At 36.0% G+C, this 18,074-nt stretch overlaps 1 protein-coding gene across 7 annotated transcripts in view; it reads right to left on the bottom strand.

The window, feature by feature from the left end:
• LOC132151856 (protein Shroom2-like) overlaps positions 1–18,074 on the bottom strand; it is a 76,716-nt gene that overhangs the window by 41,620 nt on the left and 17,022 nt on the right. For all 7 annotated transcript variants that reach the window (XM_059560309.1, XM_059560304.1, XM_059560311.1 and 4 more), the window contains one exon: positions 12,272–12,420. In XM_059560309.1, coding sequence (XP_059416292.1) covers positions 12,272–12,420 — 149 coding nt within the window. The remainder of the gene's footprint in view (positions 1–12,271; positions 12,421–18,074) is intronic.

Genomic DNA, 18,074 nt, shown 5'->3' on the forward strand with positions numbered 1-18,074 from the left:
GTTTTCTATTTGTCCAGTGCCTTGGCCATGCCAAACTAAACAATCTATCTCCAGCTCATGCGTATTAGTTTCAAATGAAGTCAGAGTATGCAAAACTGGCACCGCCTACATACTTCCCATTTCCTCATTTCATAGTCAAAGGCTTAATTTGTTTAGGCCTTTTTTCAGACATGCAATCTCTTTCAAAAAGCACACGGTCCAAGCCCCACATCACCATAATGGTAAAGATCGAGCCAGCCTCAGGGTCGTTCTGGTCACAACCCAGTGATCTGCCTCTGGCTGACTCGACATCTGACACATTTTTCTTGCATTTATGAAGAATTATGACAATGACACCTGCCATGACAGGTTTTTAAAGCAACATGAGGGTGTGGGTGGAGTGATGTAAGAGTATTTTATTTGTTAAATGTACATATGTATTGTAATACAGTGTGGTTCAAAAGACTTAAGACCACTTTGCTAATCTGGGAATCAAGTATTATTTATTTACTTTAAAATAAAATTTTACATTTAATGAAAGCTTTTCACTGAAACTGACTGTTATGCTGACAACACAAAATAGTGTTTTAATTTAAAAAGTATTTTCGTAAGTAAACCCCATAGTTCAGATTTGTACTTGCCCTCCCAACATTTTCACTGGGCCTAACACAAAAATTACAAATAAAAAAAAACTAATTTATACATTATCATTCAAATGTTTAGGGGACAGCAAGATTTTTTTAAATGTTTTTAAAAGAAGTCTCTTATGCTCAAAAAACCTGCATTTACAACCTACAACTTATCTCCACCCAGAGGCCAGAGGGTGCCCTCACGTGGAAACCCCAAATATGCCCATCAGAAGAAACCCAGAAAATTTTGCAGCTGAATAAACAGAAGATTTAACTGCTTTCATCGATTCAACATGACCAATAAACACACGACTACAACAATACATATTGTTTATCGGAGTTCTTATTATTATACTTTTCTTTATATAAAAAGTATATAATATGCAATACCTTTATCACTGCTTAGAATACAATGAAATATGTTGCGTGCCTTATTTTGAGTAAGAAGCCACATCATCTCACAGAAGGATTTATTTCAAACACTAGACTGACGTAATGAAGTGAGTTTGGAGTAAAAACATGTTATTAAATGTGGTATTTTCACATGCTTTCAGATGGAGCAGTATTTATTACACAGAGCCATAGTTCACAGAGAAGCTACGCAGACAACTTTCATTTTCACAACACGATTTCATAATATCAATGTATAATACTTATGATATCATCTGTATCTTTTTCTGCATAGCTTGTCAGAGAACTACGGCTCTGTGTAAATGCTGCTCCATCTGAAAATTACAGAATCAGTTTTACTGACAAGTAGGACTGCACGATAAATCGCATGCAATATTTAATGCGTAAGTAAAGCCAGTTCTGTAATCAGCTGTAAATCTCCATCACCTGTGTGCTTTCACATGGAGCAGCATTTACTACACAGAGGCGTTGTTCACTGACAAGCTGCTCAAAACATGCGCAAAATATGATCATGGTTTTGCGCAGCTTGATTTACCGCTGATTACAGAACCGGCTTTACTGACTAGATGCACATTAAATATCGCATGCGATTTATCATGCAGCCCTAATCAACACAAAGCCTTGTCTGGTACTAAAAATCTGTGTTTTACTGTATTTTGTTTAGTACCTAAAAACTGATATGCTGAAAATGTTTGTGGAAACCAATGATACTTTTTCAGATTTTTATATATATAAATTGAGAGAGAGAGAGAGAAAATTCAAAATAACTATTTATTTGATTCATGGCTCCCAAATGTTTGAACTGTACAAGAGCATGAACAATCTGGCTATCTATAATAACAGCCATTCAAAGCCATTTTAAATGAGATTTACACCTCTTGTTAAACACATGAGTCTAAATACTGCCCACCCATGGCCCACCTTCTACTGTGGTCCAGCAATGATTTATTATCTGCTCTCTGTTTGCTAATTCTGACTCATCACCCAATGAAATTATCCACTAAAGGCACAGGAAAATACAGAAAAATGTATTCACAGTATAATCACAGCTACAAATAATAAACTGTTTTTGTCCACTTGAGTTTTTAGGTTCTCTTGGTTTAAAAATCCAAACATCCCATCACGAAACATTCCTAAATTCTTTTGTGATTACTCTAATTCAACTGAATAGCCTGTGAGTAGTTGCATGTCTGTTTAACAATGTCAACCACCTATCCCGATTGCCTAATCAGACCACATTCATTTCACTTTTGAAGACACGAAACCGTGACTCAATCCTTGGTTTTGATGTCACCATACACAACCCCCATTTTATTTCCCATCTACAATAAACATTACTACAGTAAAAAAAATGCACATGCCAAAAAAAAATTCATTGCTGAGAGAAGAGAAGTGGGTTTAATCTTAGCTTTGAATCAAACAGAGCTTTAAATTCATAACTCTACTACAACTACTGTGAATCGTCAATAGATATTCAAGTCACCTTAAAGTAGAATCAGAGTCACCTTCTATCACATGGCAAACCTGCTGTAATGACTCTGTCCAATAGATAAACACAGGCAGTTTTTCTCCCTAGATGACATTGTTTGTTTAGCAGTTACGCTGTAATGCGACCAAATGCACTTAGTGTTTTCCAGATAGGCCAAGCTGAGACAAAGGGGACAGTGTTTGGCACACAAAGAAGTGGACTAACCAGCCTGCTCCTCTTCAACTGCAATGAGCCAATATAATCAGGGGTTAAAGCAAAAGCCTGAGCCTGAAATTTTTTCCAGGTTTGGGTGTTGCGGATTCAGACACAGGGTTATTTGGCAAACAAAAAAAGAAAATGATTTTCCTTGAAACTAATTAGTAACTAATATGCCATTGCCATTAGCCCATGACAGACTCAGACTACAGATTATGGTGGGATTTTTGAAACAGCAATACCAAGAAAGGTTACTCACAACAATATGGTGCAAACACATGTAACATTTAGTATGCTTTTGATATCAAATTTGCTAGTTAGCTTTGTCCTTGACAGAACACAAGATGACCTACAATCTAAAACATGAAATGTCGGAAATAATTTTGTTCAAAAGAAAGAATAGTAAATTAAAGACTAGGAAATTTATATAAAATAGGAAAGATACAGACAGTTTAATACAGAAAACTACAGTTCAGTTCAAATTAGTGTTGGGGGATATGGTCATTTTTCAAATCGTCATATCGTCAGCCCGTGAGATCGACGATACACAATATTATCGAGCATGGGTGGAGCAAGAGAGAGACTCTTTGTTCCTGTCATAGCATAACTATTTGGTGTTTTAAACCACGCAGGTGCGCGAGAGATAGCCTATGGAGTCACCAATAATCAAAAAAAAAAATTACTTTCAAACATACTGACTGATTTAACTAATGTTAAATATAAAAATACTGTATTTAAAACAGCTAGTTCATACATAGTCGGACGCAACTGTCATATGCATCAGTCATACAGCGCTCCGGACCGCGCGCCTCATGACGAGCTCGACGCACCGCAACAGAAACAAGAATGAGATGCATTCTAACATAACTGTGGCATTAAACTCAGTTAGTGAGGGCTCGTTTAATATATTGCACATACAGTATATAGGCCATTGTACTTGTTAAAGTACAATGAAATACCTTATATCTGCAGACGATGTACGTCTGTTTGTGGATGGAGACTTTGGAACAGCCAAAACTATGTATTTTGCATGCATCACATTATAGTGCGGTGTGCATGAAAATAATAACAAGGCGGCAGATTGAACTTATTATCCATAGTGGTTCTCACGTAGTCCTCCTACGTCATCACCACATAGTGTGTTTTATAAGTTAAGTGATCAGTCTTTAAGAAAAGGACTACGTGAGAACCATGCACTATGGATGATAAATTCGCTCTGCCGCCTTGTTAATTATTTTGTCTTTACTTTATTTGTGACACCAAGAAAGAGTTAATCTCTCATGTATGAGAAGAGCGCGTTGCCGTATACCAGCCATTAAATGTGTGGGACACCAACTCGTCATTTTCTATCTCTTTCATTTCATGGATTTAACGAATTATCCGAGTCAAAGCGTTACAACTTCACCGACTACATGCTCTAATCCTCCTGCGCGTGCGAGGTGTGTGTGTGAAATGCGGGCAGTGAAATTAAGTGAAATAGCTGGGCAGTTTAAAAGCCGAATTATAATAAGCAGCCTAATATAAATCAAAATAATAGTTATTATTATTATATTCTAATACATTAATAGGAAAATGAGCCTAATATCGTCTTGATTATCGACAGAATTCTGCTTATGTCGATATCTCTGACGATCGTCAATACACGATACTATCGTCTATCGGCACAACCCTAGTTCAAATAACAACAAAAACATTAAAATGCTAAAATGCTTCAAGAACTGGTAACTTAAAGAGTTAATAAAATTAAAACAAAATAAAATTCCATCACTTTAAAGGACTACACTTACACTACTTTTTTGGTTTTCAAGGACTAAAATCAGTCTCACTTATTGATCAATATTGTTATTGGGGCTGGGCGATATATATATAAAAAAATGTATCTCTCAATATTGTCAACCTCTTTACGATATTCAATATATATCTCGATATGTTTGCATTTGCATTTAAATAATTAAAAAAAACATGATTTTCTTTTGCCCATTAAAAAAATTAATTTAGATTGAACAGCTAATTTAAGCAGTTAAAAAAAAAAATCTAGACCAAGTGATCACTTACTGTTCTTTATTAAATGAACACATATATGTAACTGAAGTAGTGCAAAACAAGTATAGAAAGTACATTCTGTCAACTTTTTTATTCATGCAATTCACAATTTAAATGATGCAACTGGGGAAATAACTAAACTGGGATAAGTATTTAATGAATTTTTTTTTACACATTTTTTAGTTAAGAACACAAGTCTATCAACTTTCTGCGGTTTTGAGAAAAGCTCTGTGGCATGAAACTATGTCCCCACTGACAATAAAAACTAGGGCTCCACGATATTGGGAAAAATGACAAATGCGATATTTTATTTTTCTGCGATATATATTGCGATATGAAATCGAATCAAATTTTTTCTTACAAACAAAAATGGGGTGAGCACACTTACATTCTCATTTTAAATGATTTAAACATCGACACCATTGTGTCAAATTATTAATATGCGCTAAGGGGGAGAGAGCAAGACATCGCTCGTGTTGTTTGAAGACAGTGAGCGTGTGGAGAGAGTGCGACTCTCTCTCTCGCTCTCTCTCGCTCTCGCTCTCTCTCGCTCTCTCTCCCTTTCCCTCTGTCTCTCACGCTCTCCCTCTGTCTCGCACGCGCTATCTCTGCCCTGTTAAACTGACAGGACTTAAAAACACATGCAAATGATAAACTTTCACTCTATGATGGTTAAGCTGTGCAATTAATCCGCGAATCACATTCTTCAAGGGCCGGGGAGCAGCTGGCCCGTACAGTTAATGAATAACACCCTGCGATGTGACTATAGCGGATTCGTACATCATGATTATCGATGCTTAAACGACACATCGTGCAGCCCTACTAAAAGCTTCATCAATGGGGAGTAAGCATGGTTGCCAGATTGCTTAAAATAACCAAACACCGGGCAGAAAATTTATCTATTCTAACAGCAAAGTTCTAATTCTGGGATTTAAACTCTTGTTATCTGGCAACTGCTCTCATGAAAGCTCTTGTAGTAGATTCATGTAGATCAGTCCGCATTTACATGTTCCTTTTTTGAATGTTCGGCGCATTCTTTTGGGAAAGTATGCTTGAATTTGAAATATTCGATAATCCCGATATTTTCCAATTTTACATCGTTGAGAAAAAGAAAATTATATTTGATACATCGCCCAGCCCTAATTTTTATTATTTTTACAATTCTGATAAATAAACTAATAAAACAAAATGGTACAAATAAAATGCAGCACATGCAAAGAATGCAATGACTGTGGCAATTTTAACATTTGAAAGGATACTAGGGCAAAGTTATCGCCTTATTCAAACTGATTTTTTTTTATCATAAATGTATGATTGACATTAAGAATGAAAGCTATGTCATACACATGCAAAATTATGAGCTATCACCCTCATAGACACTAGGTGTGTGACAATACGCAGATACTTGATTCACTAGAACAAGACAATGTTTTAATACTTTAAGAAATTTAAGAAAAATTTCAATTGACAAAATATTTGTCTTTTAAATCACAAAAAGTAAAACAATGCAGTTGTATTTTGAAATGTTTTAACTAATCTAGTGCTTAACTAATAATCTGATTATTTTGACAAGTGAGGAAAAACAGGCTTTAATATCTGTCTATATTTATATATAAAGTAACAATGAGGCAATAATAATGGTTTTATTGAACAACACTGTTAAATACACAATGTAATATGTCTAAATTATAACAAATACCTGCAGAGGGCACCAACAGCCTGGTCATGTTTCATGTGATTCAATGACGTTTAAATCCATTACATTTTTATATTTGGCCACATGCAAGGTCAGTAACTTTTATTTTGAAATTGCGATGTACAATAAATTGCATATTTAGAAATATGTTGATGTATTCTCCAGTGTTGGCATAGGTTTAAATGGTTTACGTTACAAATCAAGTGACTTTACCTAGATGAACGTTAAGCAACTCAAACTCACCACATAAGTAGAGGAAGAGTTTAGCCCCCTTCTACACACACAGTCTTTACTGGTAAATTACCATTAAGAGATCATGTGTGAACAGGACCTTTTCAGTAATCCCCGAAAATTCCGGCAATCGTATCGTTCTTATGGAGATGACTTGATTACTATAAACGGTTTACAAAGCTCCGCTGCTTTTTAAAATATCTTTTCTATGTAAATATGGAGCTAGATGGAAATCTCTGACCATTGCGCCTCGCAGCTTTTTCAATGCGTCACGTTCGAAACCCAGGCTTCTTTTCCATTAATCAACTGATGTGCATCTCATGTTTATAAAAGAAAAAACTTCTGATTGGCTAGTAACGTTAGTTTGGTTAAGAGTGAAAGCTGTGTTCCTCTCATACATTGGCAGGTGAACTCATGAACTCGAATGTGATATCAACAAATGTTTTTAAATGTAGGACAAGTTTTTTTTCCCGCAACCAAACACCCCACGGTGGAGATCAGGCATGGTGCCGGAGAACTTTAAGCCCCGTGTAATGCTTCTTTAACAGAAAAATAGTGTGCCTTTCATAATGAAAATTTTTCTATATAGACAAGATAAAATCAAACCTGAAACTAACTCATTCATTTCTCACCAAAAGTAAGTGTTGCTGTAAACATATGCTTACATTGCTTTCAATGTGAAATCTCACATCGTGTTTGAATTTGGAAAAGAGCAGAAGTCCTGAGAAAACTGATAACAATCAGACCACGTGAATCAGGACCAAATCACTTCATTTGCATCACAGAGTCAACACGTGCTCTTTACCAGCAGTGTCCACTGGCTGAGAACATCACTTCCAACCCGCATGCAAATCAACTACATCAAATAGAAAATTCAGAGAGGGTTGTTAGTGAAAACAATGTCTGCTCACTTTAACATTAGTTTTTGACTACGTCAGTAGAAACAGGAAGGATGGCTGGGTACAGAATAGGGCTGCCCCCAATAGTCGACGAGAAGAGGCTTGGTCGACCAAAATCCACAGGAAATTGTGTGGTCACGCAGTCCGTGATGGACAGATCTTTAACTGCTGGTCTTTGTGGTAATAAAGTAAGGCCACCCTTAAAAATATTTTGGTTTGAAGTAACAGTAAAAAAAATAAAAAATAAAAAAAAGGGTCGGTAGGTAGGGCTATATTTTTTTGTCAAGTTTCCAATTTTGGTGATGGTGATTATGTAGGTATGAATTTAAACAAATTAGCATATGTAAAATGTATAGCTTTAAATATGATGTAATGTTAGAAAAAGTAAACAAAAAATATATATCATACGAAAATATATATTAAATTTTAATGGTGTTATTGGTTACTGTTATACTGTTTTACCTGCATCCACCGCTAGGTGTCAATGCAACCTACAAATAAGAGACCAATTTACTTTGCTTTCTTGGGTTAGCACTTTTGTAAAAAAAATCCTGTTTGATTTGAGAGACAAGTGTTCACTGAATCGATTTTAAAATCGATTTTGCATGTCTAAATGCGTTTTATAAGGCAAATAACACCAAATATAGGTAAATCCATGGACAACAGGCAGGACGAATGTAAAGATTCAATATATTGGTAAAGACCAATATTTCTGATGATTTATTGGCATGAAGTTTTGTGCACAATGACAAACAGGAGTGCAACATTCTCGAAAAACAATAAGCAGAGTGGACTGCCATAATGCAAAACATTTACTGCAGGCTTCAACATGGCTGTGCTTACGATTAGAAATGTCAACAACATCAAAACATTGCATATGTAGGCGATTCAAGTCAAAATCTGTATCTGTATGCATGAGACTGTCTCTGAATACTGGCAGAATCCACATTTCTGATGTAAAAAGAGAAACATTGTATAGAAGTATTATTTTCTGTTATGCGTGTGTGTCCGAAGCTGCAGTTGCTGTGTGACGCGTGTTCCAAAAAAAAAATATAAATAAATAAATAAATCTGGATGCGCTCCAAAAAAAAAAACAAAAACCTGGACGCGCTCTGAGAGAAGGCCGTTAAAATCAATTTCCTAATTTCGTTTGTGTTGTGTTGGTTGGTCCAATTGATTCGTGCAATAGATTTTCGAACAAAGTAAAAGCTCCATGAAAAATGGTTCCAACCAACAGCTAGCTGTCATTGTAAGCCTATAGCAAAACTCCATGTATTGCCTACTCCGTGGTAATGATCATTAATAATTTCGAATAATGTGCGCCTAAATGTAGGCTCATAAAGACATATTTCACAAGCATATCTCAAAATTCTCCATCTCATACACTATTGGAAGTTAGCTTCTAACGTTAACAGGAAGGCTAGTAGTTTATGCATGCTAGCTTTAAATAAAAAAACCTTCTCTGCTACTCAACAATGCAAACTCACCATTATTGCAGGAACGAAGGATCGGGTCCTTCAGGGTCTTCGCCTGGCCCATCATGATGGAAAATGCATTCCTCGTGTTGTTGGGTGGTGGATCACTTTGAAATTTAAATTTTAAAGAAACCACTTTGATTTATGGGTCAAATTGTAGCACGTCCTCAATAGTTTGAGTTTCCTCCACCAACATTTTAGTGGTTTCCTTCAAGTCAGTCGACACGGTCACGGTTAGACTAGACAGGAGAAGGGATGGGAAAAGATCTGGGCTCAGTTTTTCCAGAACTTCGTGCCAAGTTAAAGTGTTGTCGAGCTGTTTTAATTAATTTTTTAGATGTATTATAGTTCCCGAACCCGTATGACTTTGAATGGTGACCGCAAACATTTTGTTTACAGCAGCCGCAGCCATCATTACCAAGCGCGAACCGTTGACTCTGACAGTGAATGAGAATATGAGACAAAACGAACGCACAAGCCATAGTGTGACATCCATTAACCAATAGTGTAAACATAGATGACGTCATGGGTTTTTTTTTTTTAAAGAAAGAAAGTAGCCTTCGTTTGTATGTAGGCCTAGGCAATTTATATATTTACAATACTTACTAAAATATAATTAATATTATTTTATTGCTTTTGTATTAGTTGTTTGAAGAGTAAAAAAAATTGGTCGGTCTTAACGCAAATTTACAACCGGCAAGTCGGTCGGACTAAAAGCAAAAAATAAATAAATAAACAAGAATATTTTTAAGGATGGCGTAACTTAAATCCAAACCTTTGCCTATCATTCATCGATCCCAAATAGGGCTTATCAGCTGAAATATGTAAGTAGTAGTAATATTACATGGCCGCTCAATCTAAGCTAGAAAAATGTGCGCTGTTCAATTGTCTGTGCGGAGTATGGAAGCTGAACAGTATCGCGCTCACAGCATGACAGATGGAGGCGCCAGTGCACTCACTTGCTATAGAGAGTGAAATGCCTACTTTCAAATGAAACAATTAAAAACTGAAAAAACTAATATACTGACACTATGTAATCCATATGAAACTTGCATGCAGGCACATCCACAATGCAGTTCTTACTGTTTTTCCCTGACACATTCATCATCATTACTTCTGCCGGTGTGCTGTGGCAAACTTAATGCATGCGCTCGAGCTCTTATTTGGCTATGTAGGCAATTAAAGGCTCATTAGCATGATTTAAATGATTTATTACTAAATGTGTGATTAGTCGACTAATGCTGAAAATTAACAACTACTTGTTAACCAGAAAAATCTTTAGTCGAGAGCAGCCCTAGAATATGCACTATTTGATGTTTCAATTAGTAAAGTAATATGCCATGTTACTGGAACTAAAAAAAAATGTACTTGTTCACGGCCTACAAATGTGACTGAAACCCTTAACTTTCACTTTCCACAGACTGTACCATGTTCTAAGTACTGTATTTAGAAATTGAATGCTTACCAATTAAATTTTTCATAAAAATTCAACGATGTTATAAAAACAGAAGTTATTTTTAGTCAAATAATTTATGACAAAAAAAAGTCATAAAATCAAGTTTTTTAAGTAATACTTTAAGCATTTACTTTTAGTATACAGCTGTAATGAAAAATTAAAATTAAACATTTTTATTTTAGCTTTCTATTCCTCAACCTCACAGTGTTTGTTTGTAAGTGCTAGAAAGCGATCTGGCAGAACTGGACCATCAAGCATTCAACGGCTCCCCAAGCGTCATATGAACTAGTGATGCAAACAACACCAATCCCCAAAGGCTACACTCACTCACTACCTATTTATTCATTGGTGTTTCTACCTAACAGGACAATGCAATATTGATGGTAACACAAAGAATCCTGCTCAAAATATTCAATCCATCTTTTAACATGTAACAAAAACAACAACAATAAGCAACCACATATGTCTTTCCACTGACATGAGGAAATGTCAAAGACCCTGTTTACGCCTGCCATTAACATCCGTTTTTGACAATCTGAACGGAATGCCAGTGTAAGCAGGGTCCAAAATGTTTTGCTAGCTAGATCCTTTCATTAGCTGCGTTTACAAGGACTCTACTAATTCAATCGTAATAGGACTAAAAGCACAATTAGAATTTAAAAAAAAAGTCACATGTAAATGCGTCATTCGGATTGAATTGACCAGTTCAGACTAACATTTTTATCGAATTGTAAGGGTTGGTTTATTCCATTTTTAATCTGAGCGAGAGAACACTTGAATTGATTCAAAACCGAAACTGGAAAGTACTGCGCATGCGCAGTGACGTAGAAATAGCATAATGATTTATGACGTGCGGAACAAGCTGTTCTTCCTGGCGAATAAAGTGTCAAAAATAAGCATCCCGTCATAATAAAACTCCCCTTTCACTCAGCGTCTGTGAAGAGGAGCAGGACAACATTCCACCAGAGTCTTTGTTTAAGACTCTCATCAACAAACGACAAGGGAAGGGGCACTTTTACTATTTTATTTTTTTAAGTAAGCAGCACTGAACAATAAAAAAAAAAAAAACGAAGTAGATAAATATCATGAGTTTTTTTTTTAAACAGTATGCGACAAAAGCGGGAAACTTTATGTATTCATGCAGTGTGCGCATGTCAAAAGAGTAAATCTGATCAGAAGCTTGTGACATAAACAGGCATATCATCCCCGATCACTTTATTTAGCGTTCATGTAAACACTACATCAGATTCGTTGATCAGAATGAATTCATTCTGATGGAAGCAAAAAGTGTCCATGTAAACACACCTATTGTGACCTCATTCAGTGATAGTATACATGTAAACATCACACCTGTGGTATAAATGCTATTCCACCCTGATAACCTGCAAGTCAATCATTGTGCTAAAACAATGACTTTAAACCTTGTCAAATGGGTTTAAATTTTTCAGTTAATATAGCAGCTTGACTAAAATAAATGAGCATTCTGCTCAAAATGTCCCATCTGCAGTGAGTTTAAAATCTGGAAGTGTATTTGCAAGCAACAGTCTGTCAACTTTCTGTGCTTGCATATCAACGTGCAATAACACACTGACATACAGAGTGATGCATGCATGATGAGGTCACAAAATCAGAGAACCTCCCCTTAAAACCTATACAGTCTCTGATTCATGTTAGGTGAAAGTAGCTTGACCACTTAAAATCAGATTCCACAGATAGGTCTTAATCTCAGGTGTAAATCGGCCCAAAAGTGAGGTTGCGTATCAATTACCTTTTCACTATCAGGCTGAGAGTCTTGTGGGAGCTTTTGATTAGGCAGATGGCCTCTTGTCTGTAGCTGTTGAGAGAAATGTTGTTGACGTTGACAAGTTCATCTCCAGCCTGCAGTCTTGCGGTCGCGGCCTTGCTGCCCCCTTCCACCTGTGAAACAGACAATACACTCAATCTCAATCAAATCTCTCAGTTTCACGACCATACATCACCTACAGATGAATTGACCTGTACCAATAGCTCTGCCTTTGTTGAGAGACTGAAACTAAACAAACTATGACAATAATTTTTGGGATTGGGATAATTTGAGAATATTTTGTTGAGCGCGTATTTGTGCTGGCCTATTGTGGACTTCCTATATTTTTATATATTACAACTCAATTCAATAAAAACATCTGATTCATTCAGAAACTAAGCAAGTGACTGTCTTCATGATTGAATGAATCATTCACTCAGATGATGTTAAAAAATACAAATACATTCGCACAGCTTTGTGTTGCAATCACTCTTCTCACTCTTTTTTTATTTGAAACTACTTTTATTGGCATTCTAACTGCATTCTACAGTCAATGCATGGACTCTCAAGGCGTGTTTTGTTTGGTTTTTGCAACATGAGTGACATCTCACACATCATTAAAACAACAATGCACACCTCTCCTAAAAACTACTATGGTACATAAACTGAATTACTGACTACGAAAGAAACCGATCTGATTTTATCATGTGCAAAAGGAAATGTGGACAATCTACCCTTAAATGACCAAATCAGAAAGGCAATTCATAAGCTTTCCACATCAACACTTTACTTCCAGAGCCGAGCTAGAAGTGAGTGAATCATAAATATTCTGTCATAAAGAGCAGATTTCAGGGAACATGTAGCCAAATAGGGGGTTTGGTCTAAACTAAAGTAAATTCCTGACATGATATGTAATACTGCTCAATCTTCCAGAAAGCCAGTTATCTGAGCCTTTACCCCAAAGTTATTCATTATGTATGTCTATAACTCATTAAACATGATTCTTTATCATAATATGTTGCTATTAGTAGCATACCATAACATTTTTAGAAGGTCAAATTTAAGCTCAAATAGACAACAAACCTTGAGTTATTATTCTTGCTTGCTTTATCACCAGCTGTGGTAAGATTCAAGCACAAATCGGTCCTGTATTAAACTTATCTTACTGCTTATACGTGCTCAGTCAAGAATGCACAAATGTGCCCTTTTTAGTTATTCCTTTGTTGCATGCGGTCTTCCCTGCATTTATTATTTTAACAGCAGCAGGACTCTGTCACAGCCCCCCTCAGAGTTTATAAAAAAAATGGAAAACTAAGGATTCTGAAATAAGAAGTACTTAGAATAACTTCAAATGTTAATGTTAAACAGGCACGCCAGTGGGTGCCCCCTGGCATGCCACACGATACTGAGAGAATAAATGACTTAGAACAATGGAAATGTTCACTAGAGGTATCAGACCCACACAAGCATAGCAAACACAGTCGGAGTATCAGGGAAACGCGTGGAAGTGCCCTTTAATAGGAATGTGAGGTAAAGGCAGAGGTAAGACTGAAAAAAGTCTCTTCTCTGTATCATGCATATACATGACCTCAAAAAGCATCTGCAAAGTCCAAGTTGAGACTCAATCTGAGTTCATGACAAGACCATGACAATGAAAATATGGTCTTGGACTCAGACTTGTGTACGGTTTCAAGTACTACAACACTGACTACCAAATTCACATGTCATTTACATGGTACTTCTAGGTTTGTCAAAGAACACAATAGTATTACCATAGTACAAAAAAAATCAGGGTATAAATCTATTGGATTCACTGTTTGTGCATTCAAAAGTCATTTTACTATTCAGAACTATTTCAATTAACAATTCTATTAAATTGGATTTCGATTAAATTTAAAAGAATTTTACTGTGTCCAGGCAATTGTTCCCGGGTTGCTAGATTTTGTACTTTCACACTGCCAGGGATTACCCGGAATATGTGCGTGCTTTCACACACAACCAGTAAAGTTCCCTTAACGACACGTGACATCAGTGTGTGACGTGTAATGTACGAGTCTAAAACGTCAGGCACGTTAACTTTCACTGAAGCTGGCGAACGATCTCAGCGTCAAGCGGAAAGTGAGGAACTAACTGATCTCTGCTTCATTACAGTTTGCACATATTGTTTCGTCGCAAACATCACTCATTCATACAGAGACACAGAAATCTTTAGCAACATCTAGATGTAGGCTAAATATAGAAAATTATATATAGAAAAAGTTTACCAATGTTGTGGATAATTTTTTCACTGTATCCTAGCACAAACAAAAGAACATTAGCTCCTTGTGGCTTAGTATCAGGAATGCATCTAAATTCCTGCCCCTCCAGGCAACAAAATAAAGACTGAAAACAGGATTTCGAAAAAGAAAAGAAAGAAAAAAAATAATTTGCTGCAATTACATTCCATCTATCAAGAGGCCTACATCCACACTCCTAAAGAGCGCTACTGAGTATCTGTGTTTCCGGGGAATGGACAACCAACCCTTGTATGTTGAAAATATCAAGAGAATCATATAAATTGGGGATGCACAATATGTCACATGTTATTTAAATCACATATAATTTATTTGTATTGTTTATATTCAATATATTGTCTGATATTGCACATAACTGTTTAATTGTGCATGATAATTTCCACTATTTTTATGTCAAGACTACATTTGCCATCATCTAACACACACTTTAAAAGTTAATCATTCAAAGCACTAAATTATAATTTGTAATCTTTAGCAAATCTCAAAATTAATATCATTCTTTCATACTGCACATTACAATTAGGGGTGTGCACGGATAGTCGAACATTTGAATATTCGGTCTGCTCTAATTATTCGATAAATAAAAATAATATTCGAATTTCGCAAAAAAATAAAATAAATAAAAAATCACAATAAAACCTAATTTGATCACTTTCTGGAAAACGCTAGGCGGAAAATAACGAACTTGAGCGCGCAAAAGACGCGATATGTGAACGGCCCCTAAGAACTGCGGTCTTCTACAGTACTTCAAATATGCCGTGGAGAATCACAGAAAGTGACCGAATTCAAGAACATTGTTGCGGCATCTCTTAACGAATAAACACCGCTAACTTGGAGAATGCAGTGAAACTCCTCTTTTCGCGTCTACTCTAGACCCTCGGCACAAACATCTCAGGTTTCTTGATGAAAACATGAGAGAAGTAAGAAAAAAAAACTTTTATGAACATTATCTGAACATTTTTCCTTGATGCGAGTGGTGCGGATGAAGAGGATGCAATGCCCACTCGTCGGAAAAAGCTGAGCCAGTTCTTCAGCGATGATTACAGAGAGTCCAGCCGAGACGAGTGGGAACAGTTCTTGCTGGAGCCATGTATTCCACCAGTTGAGGATCCCATTCAGTGGGGAAACGAAAACACGAAGCGCTTCACAAAACTTATTCGCTTAGCACACCGTTATTTGTGAGTCCTGACAACGTCTGTGCCGTCAGAGCGTGTTTTCTCCGGCCTTATTGTTAACAGACTAAGGAGCCGACTTTCCCCCGATCATGTTGACCTGCCCGTATTTCTTAACAAGAACATGTAAAACAATAGAAAAAAAAAAACTAAAAAAGATTTGCTGACAGTTTAAAAGTTAAGTGTAGGCTACGTTCTACAATACTTTTTTTCTTTGTTTTTTTCTACAAAACACGATGTGTAATGTTCAAGCTTATTGTGTGTAAGCTTGTTCAAAATGACAGAAACAATAAATGTTGCTGAAAAATAACCTCTGTCTCATTAAACTTAATTTAAATAAACGAATATGCGAATATTCGTTTTTTTGTGAGCTCAAATATTCGAATGTGATATTTGCGGGAAACGCCCATCCCTAATTACAATGTGATTTTTTAAAATTTTATTCTCTGTGAAGAACTGCACTACCCATAATTGCTGTTGAGAGATCCACCAATATAAGTTGCTATTACTGTGTAAATCCCCATTCACACCAAGAACAATAACTATAAAGATAACAATATTAGCGTCCACACCAGCAAACAATATCGTATGTTTATTCTAAGCGCACATGCGTCTACTGCTTTAAATTCTCAAGCTCGTTATAGAGGATGAATTCTGATTGGCTGTCAATGTCCATATCGTTCATCAGCTCGAAAAAAATTAGGGGTGGGCGATATCTCGATATTTAAAATTTTTTAAACACGATATGGATTTTGACATATCGTATATATATATCGATATATTGTTTATATTTAATTCTGATTCCGCCACTTTGCTTGTTTGTATTCTCCCACCTCCCACCTCCTTGATTTTGTTCCCCCTCCCCTCCCGTTGAACATGGCGTCGTCCGTAACCAGACCGGAGGCTGCAGAACTAGTAAAAAAAAAAGGTCAAATGGCTCCATTATATGGAGATAGCTCGGTTTTATGGCGTCGGGCGAACAGCAAGCAGATGTCAACTGTAGGGCCCTATGATTTCCGCGATGCAGAAAACGCGGATGGAATCACGGAATCCAGTCATAAAAAAAACTTAATTTACAGTTTAACGTGGAATGTCACGGAATTTGTCAAATTTTAAATGAAATAATCAAAAGTAGGTCATTGCACTCACATCAAATCGTGATATGGACTAATATCTGTAAATATTAAGCCGGAAAATTCTATTTAAATATGAATCCTGCATGTTCTGCGTGTCTGTGTTAATGAATGGAGCAGAAGCGCTTCTTCGTTTTATCACACACACGGAAGCGCGCATGACGCTCGCGGTAATTTTTTTTACGTCGGTCTTCTCACTAAATGAGGATGTGAACACATGAACAACATCTCCAGAACTACACTGAGAGTCACTTCATGAGCATCTGACCATTTGATTGCAGTAAAACTAGCGTCATATCACATCATAGACTGTAGTATCACATATACAGAACTGTAACGGTAAACCCGTCAAAATAAAAGTATTTTCCAGAAACCTGTTTCTAGCCTATTGTTTAGCAGAATGTACATAACCTACTACTACTACTACTATTAAAATGAAACGAACATAATTTAAGGAATAATCATACAACATTTCTTCCATGTATTATTTTTAATATTAAATTCCCTTTGTTTACCAAAAAATAAAGTTTGCTTAATTTTCAATAATTAAAAGATAAATTAAATGAACGTTTTATGCCTTCATTTGATAACCAGAAAAATGTGAATACACAGAATTTCAGAGGGGAAAAAACATTTCACATAAGGCTATTTTAAGAAAAAAATGTAACAAAATAAGTTGTTTTTCTGCATTTAAATAATTACGCTTGCTTAAACACAGAATTAGGTTACAATAAAACATATGGTGAAGAAAAAAATAAAACATTTCATAGGGCCCTAAACGTAATATTTGGCATATTGGTTTTTACAGTAGTGTTGGGGGGCTATTTTTCCTGTAAAGATAGAGATATATATCGTATATCGAGATATAGCAAAATATATCGAGAAATGAGAAAATGATTCCACCGATACCGTTTCTCTATGCCTTTATTGTTATAGTTGTAGTGTGGACCCTGCTATTCTTTAATATTGAAAACGATTTTTAGAACTAGATCTTTATCGTTAGCTTTATAGTTATTGTGCTTTGTGTGAATGGGCCTTAAACTGGAAATCAAAGCAAATTAACTCAGCAGTGACTCCCATCAATTGCATTTACATTTAGCAGACACTTTTATCCAAAGCAACTTACAAATGAGGACAACAGAAGCAATCAAAACCAGCAAAGGTTTTTTAAATAAAAAATAAAACAAAT

The sequence above is a fragment of the Carassius carassius genome, chromosome 10 (genome assembly GCF_963082965.1).
Source record: "Carassius carassius chromosome 10, fCarCar2.1, whole genome shotgun sequence".
Taxonomy (NCBI): Eukaryota; Metazoa; Chordata; class Actinopteri; order Cypriniformes; family Cyprinidae; genus Carassius; species Carassius carassius.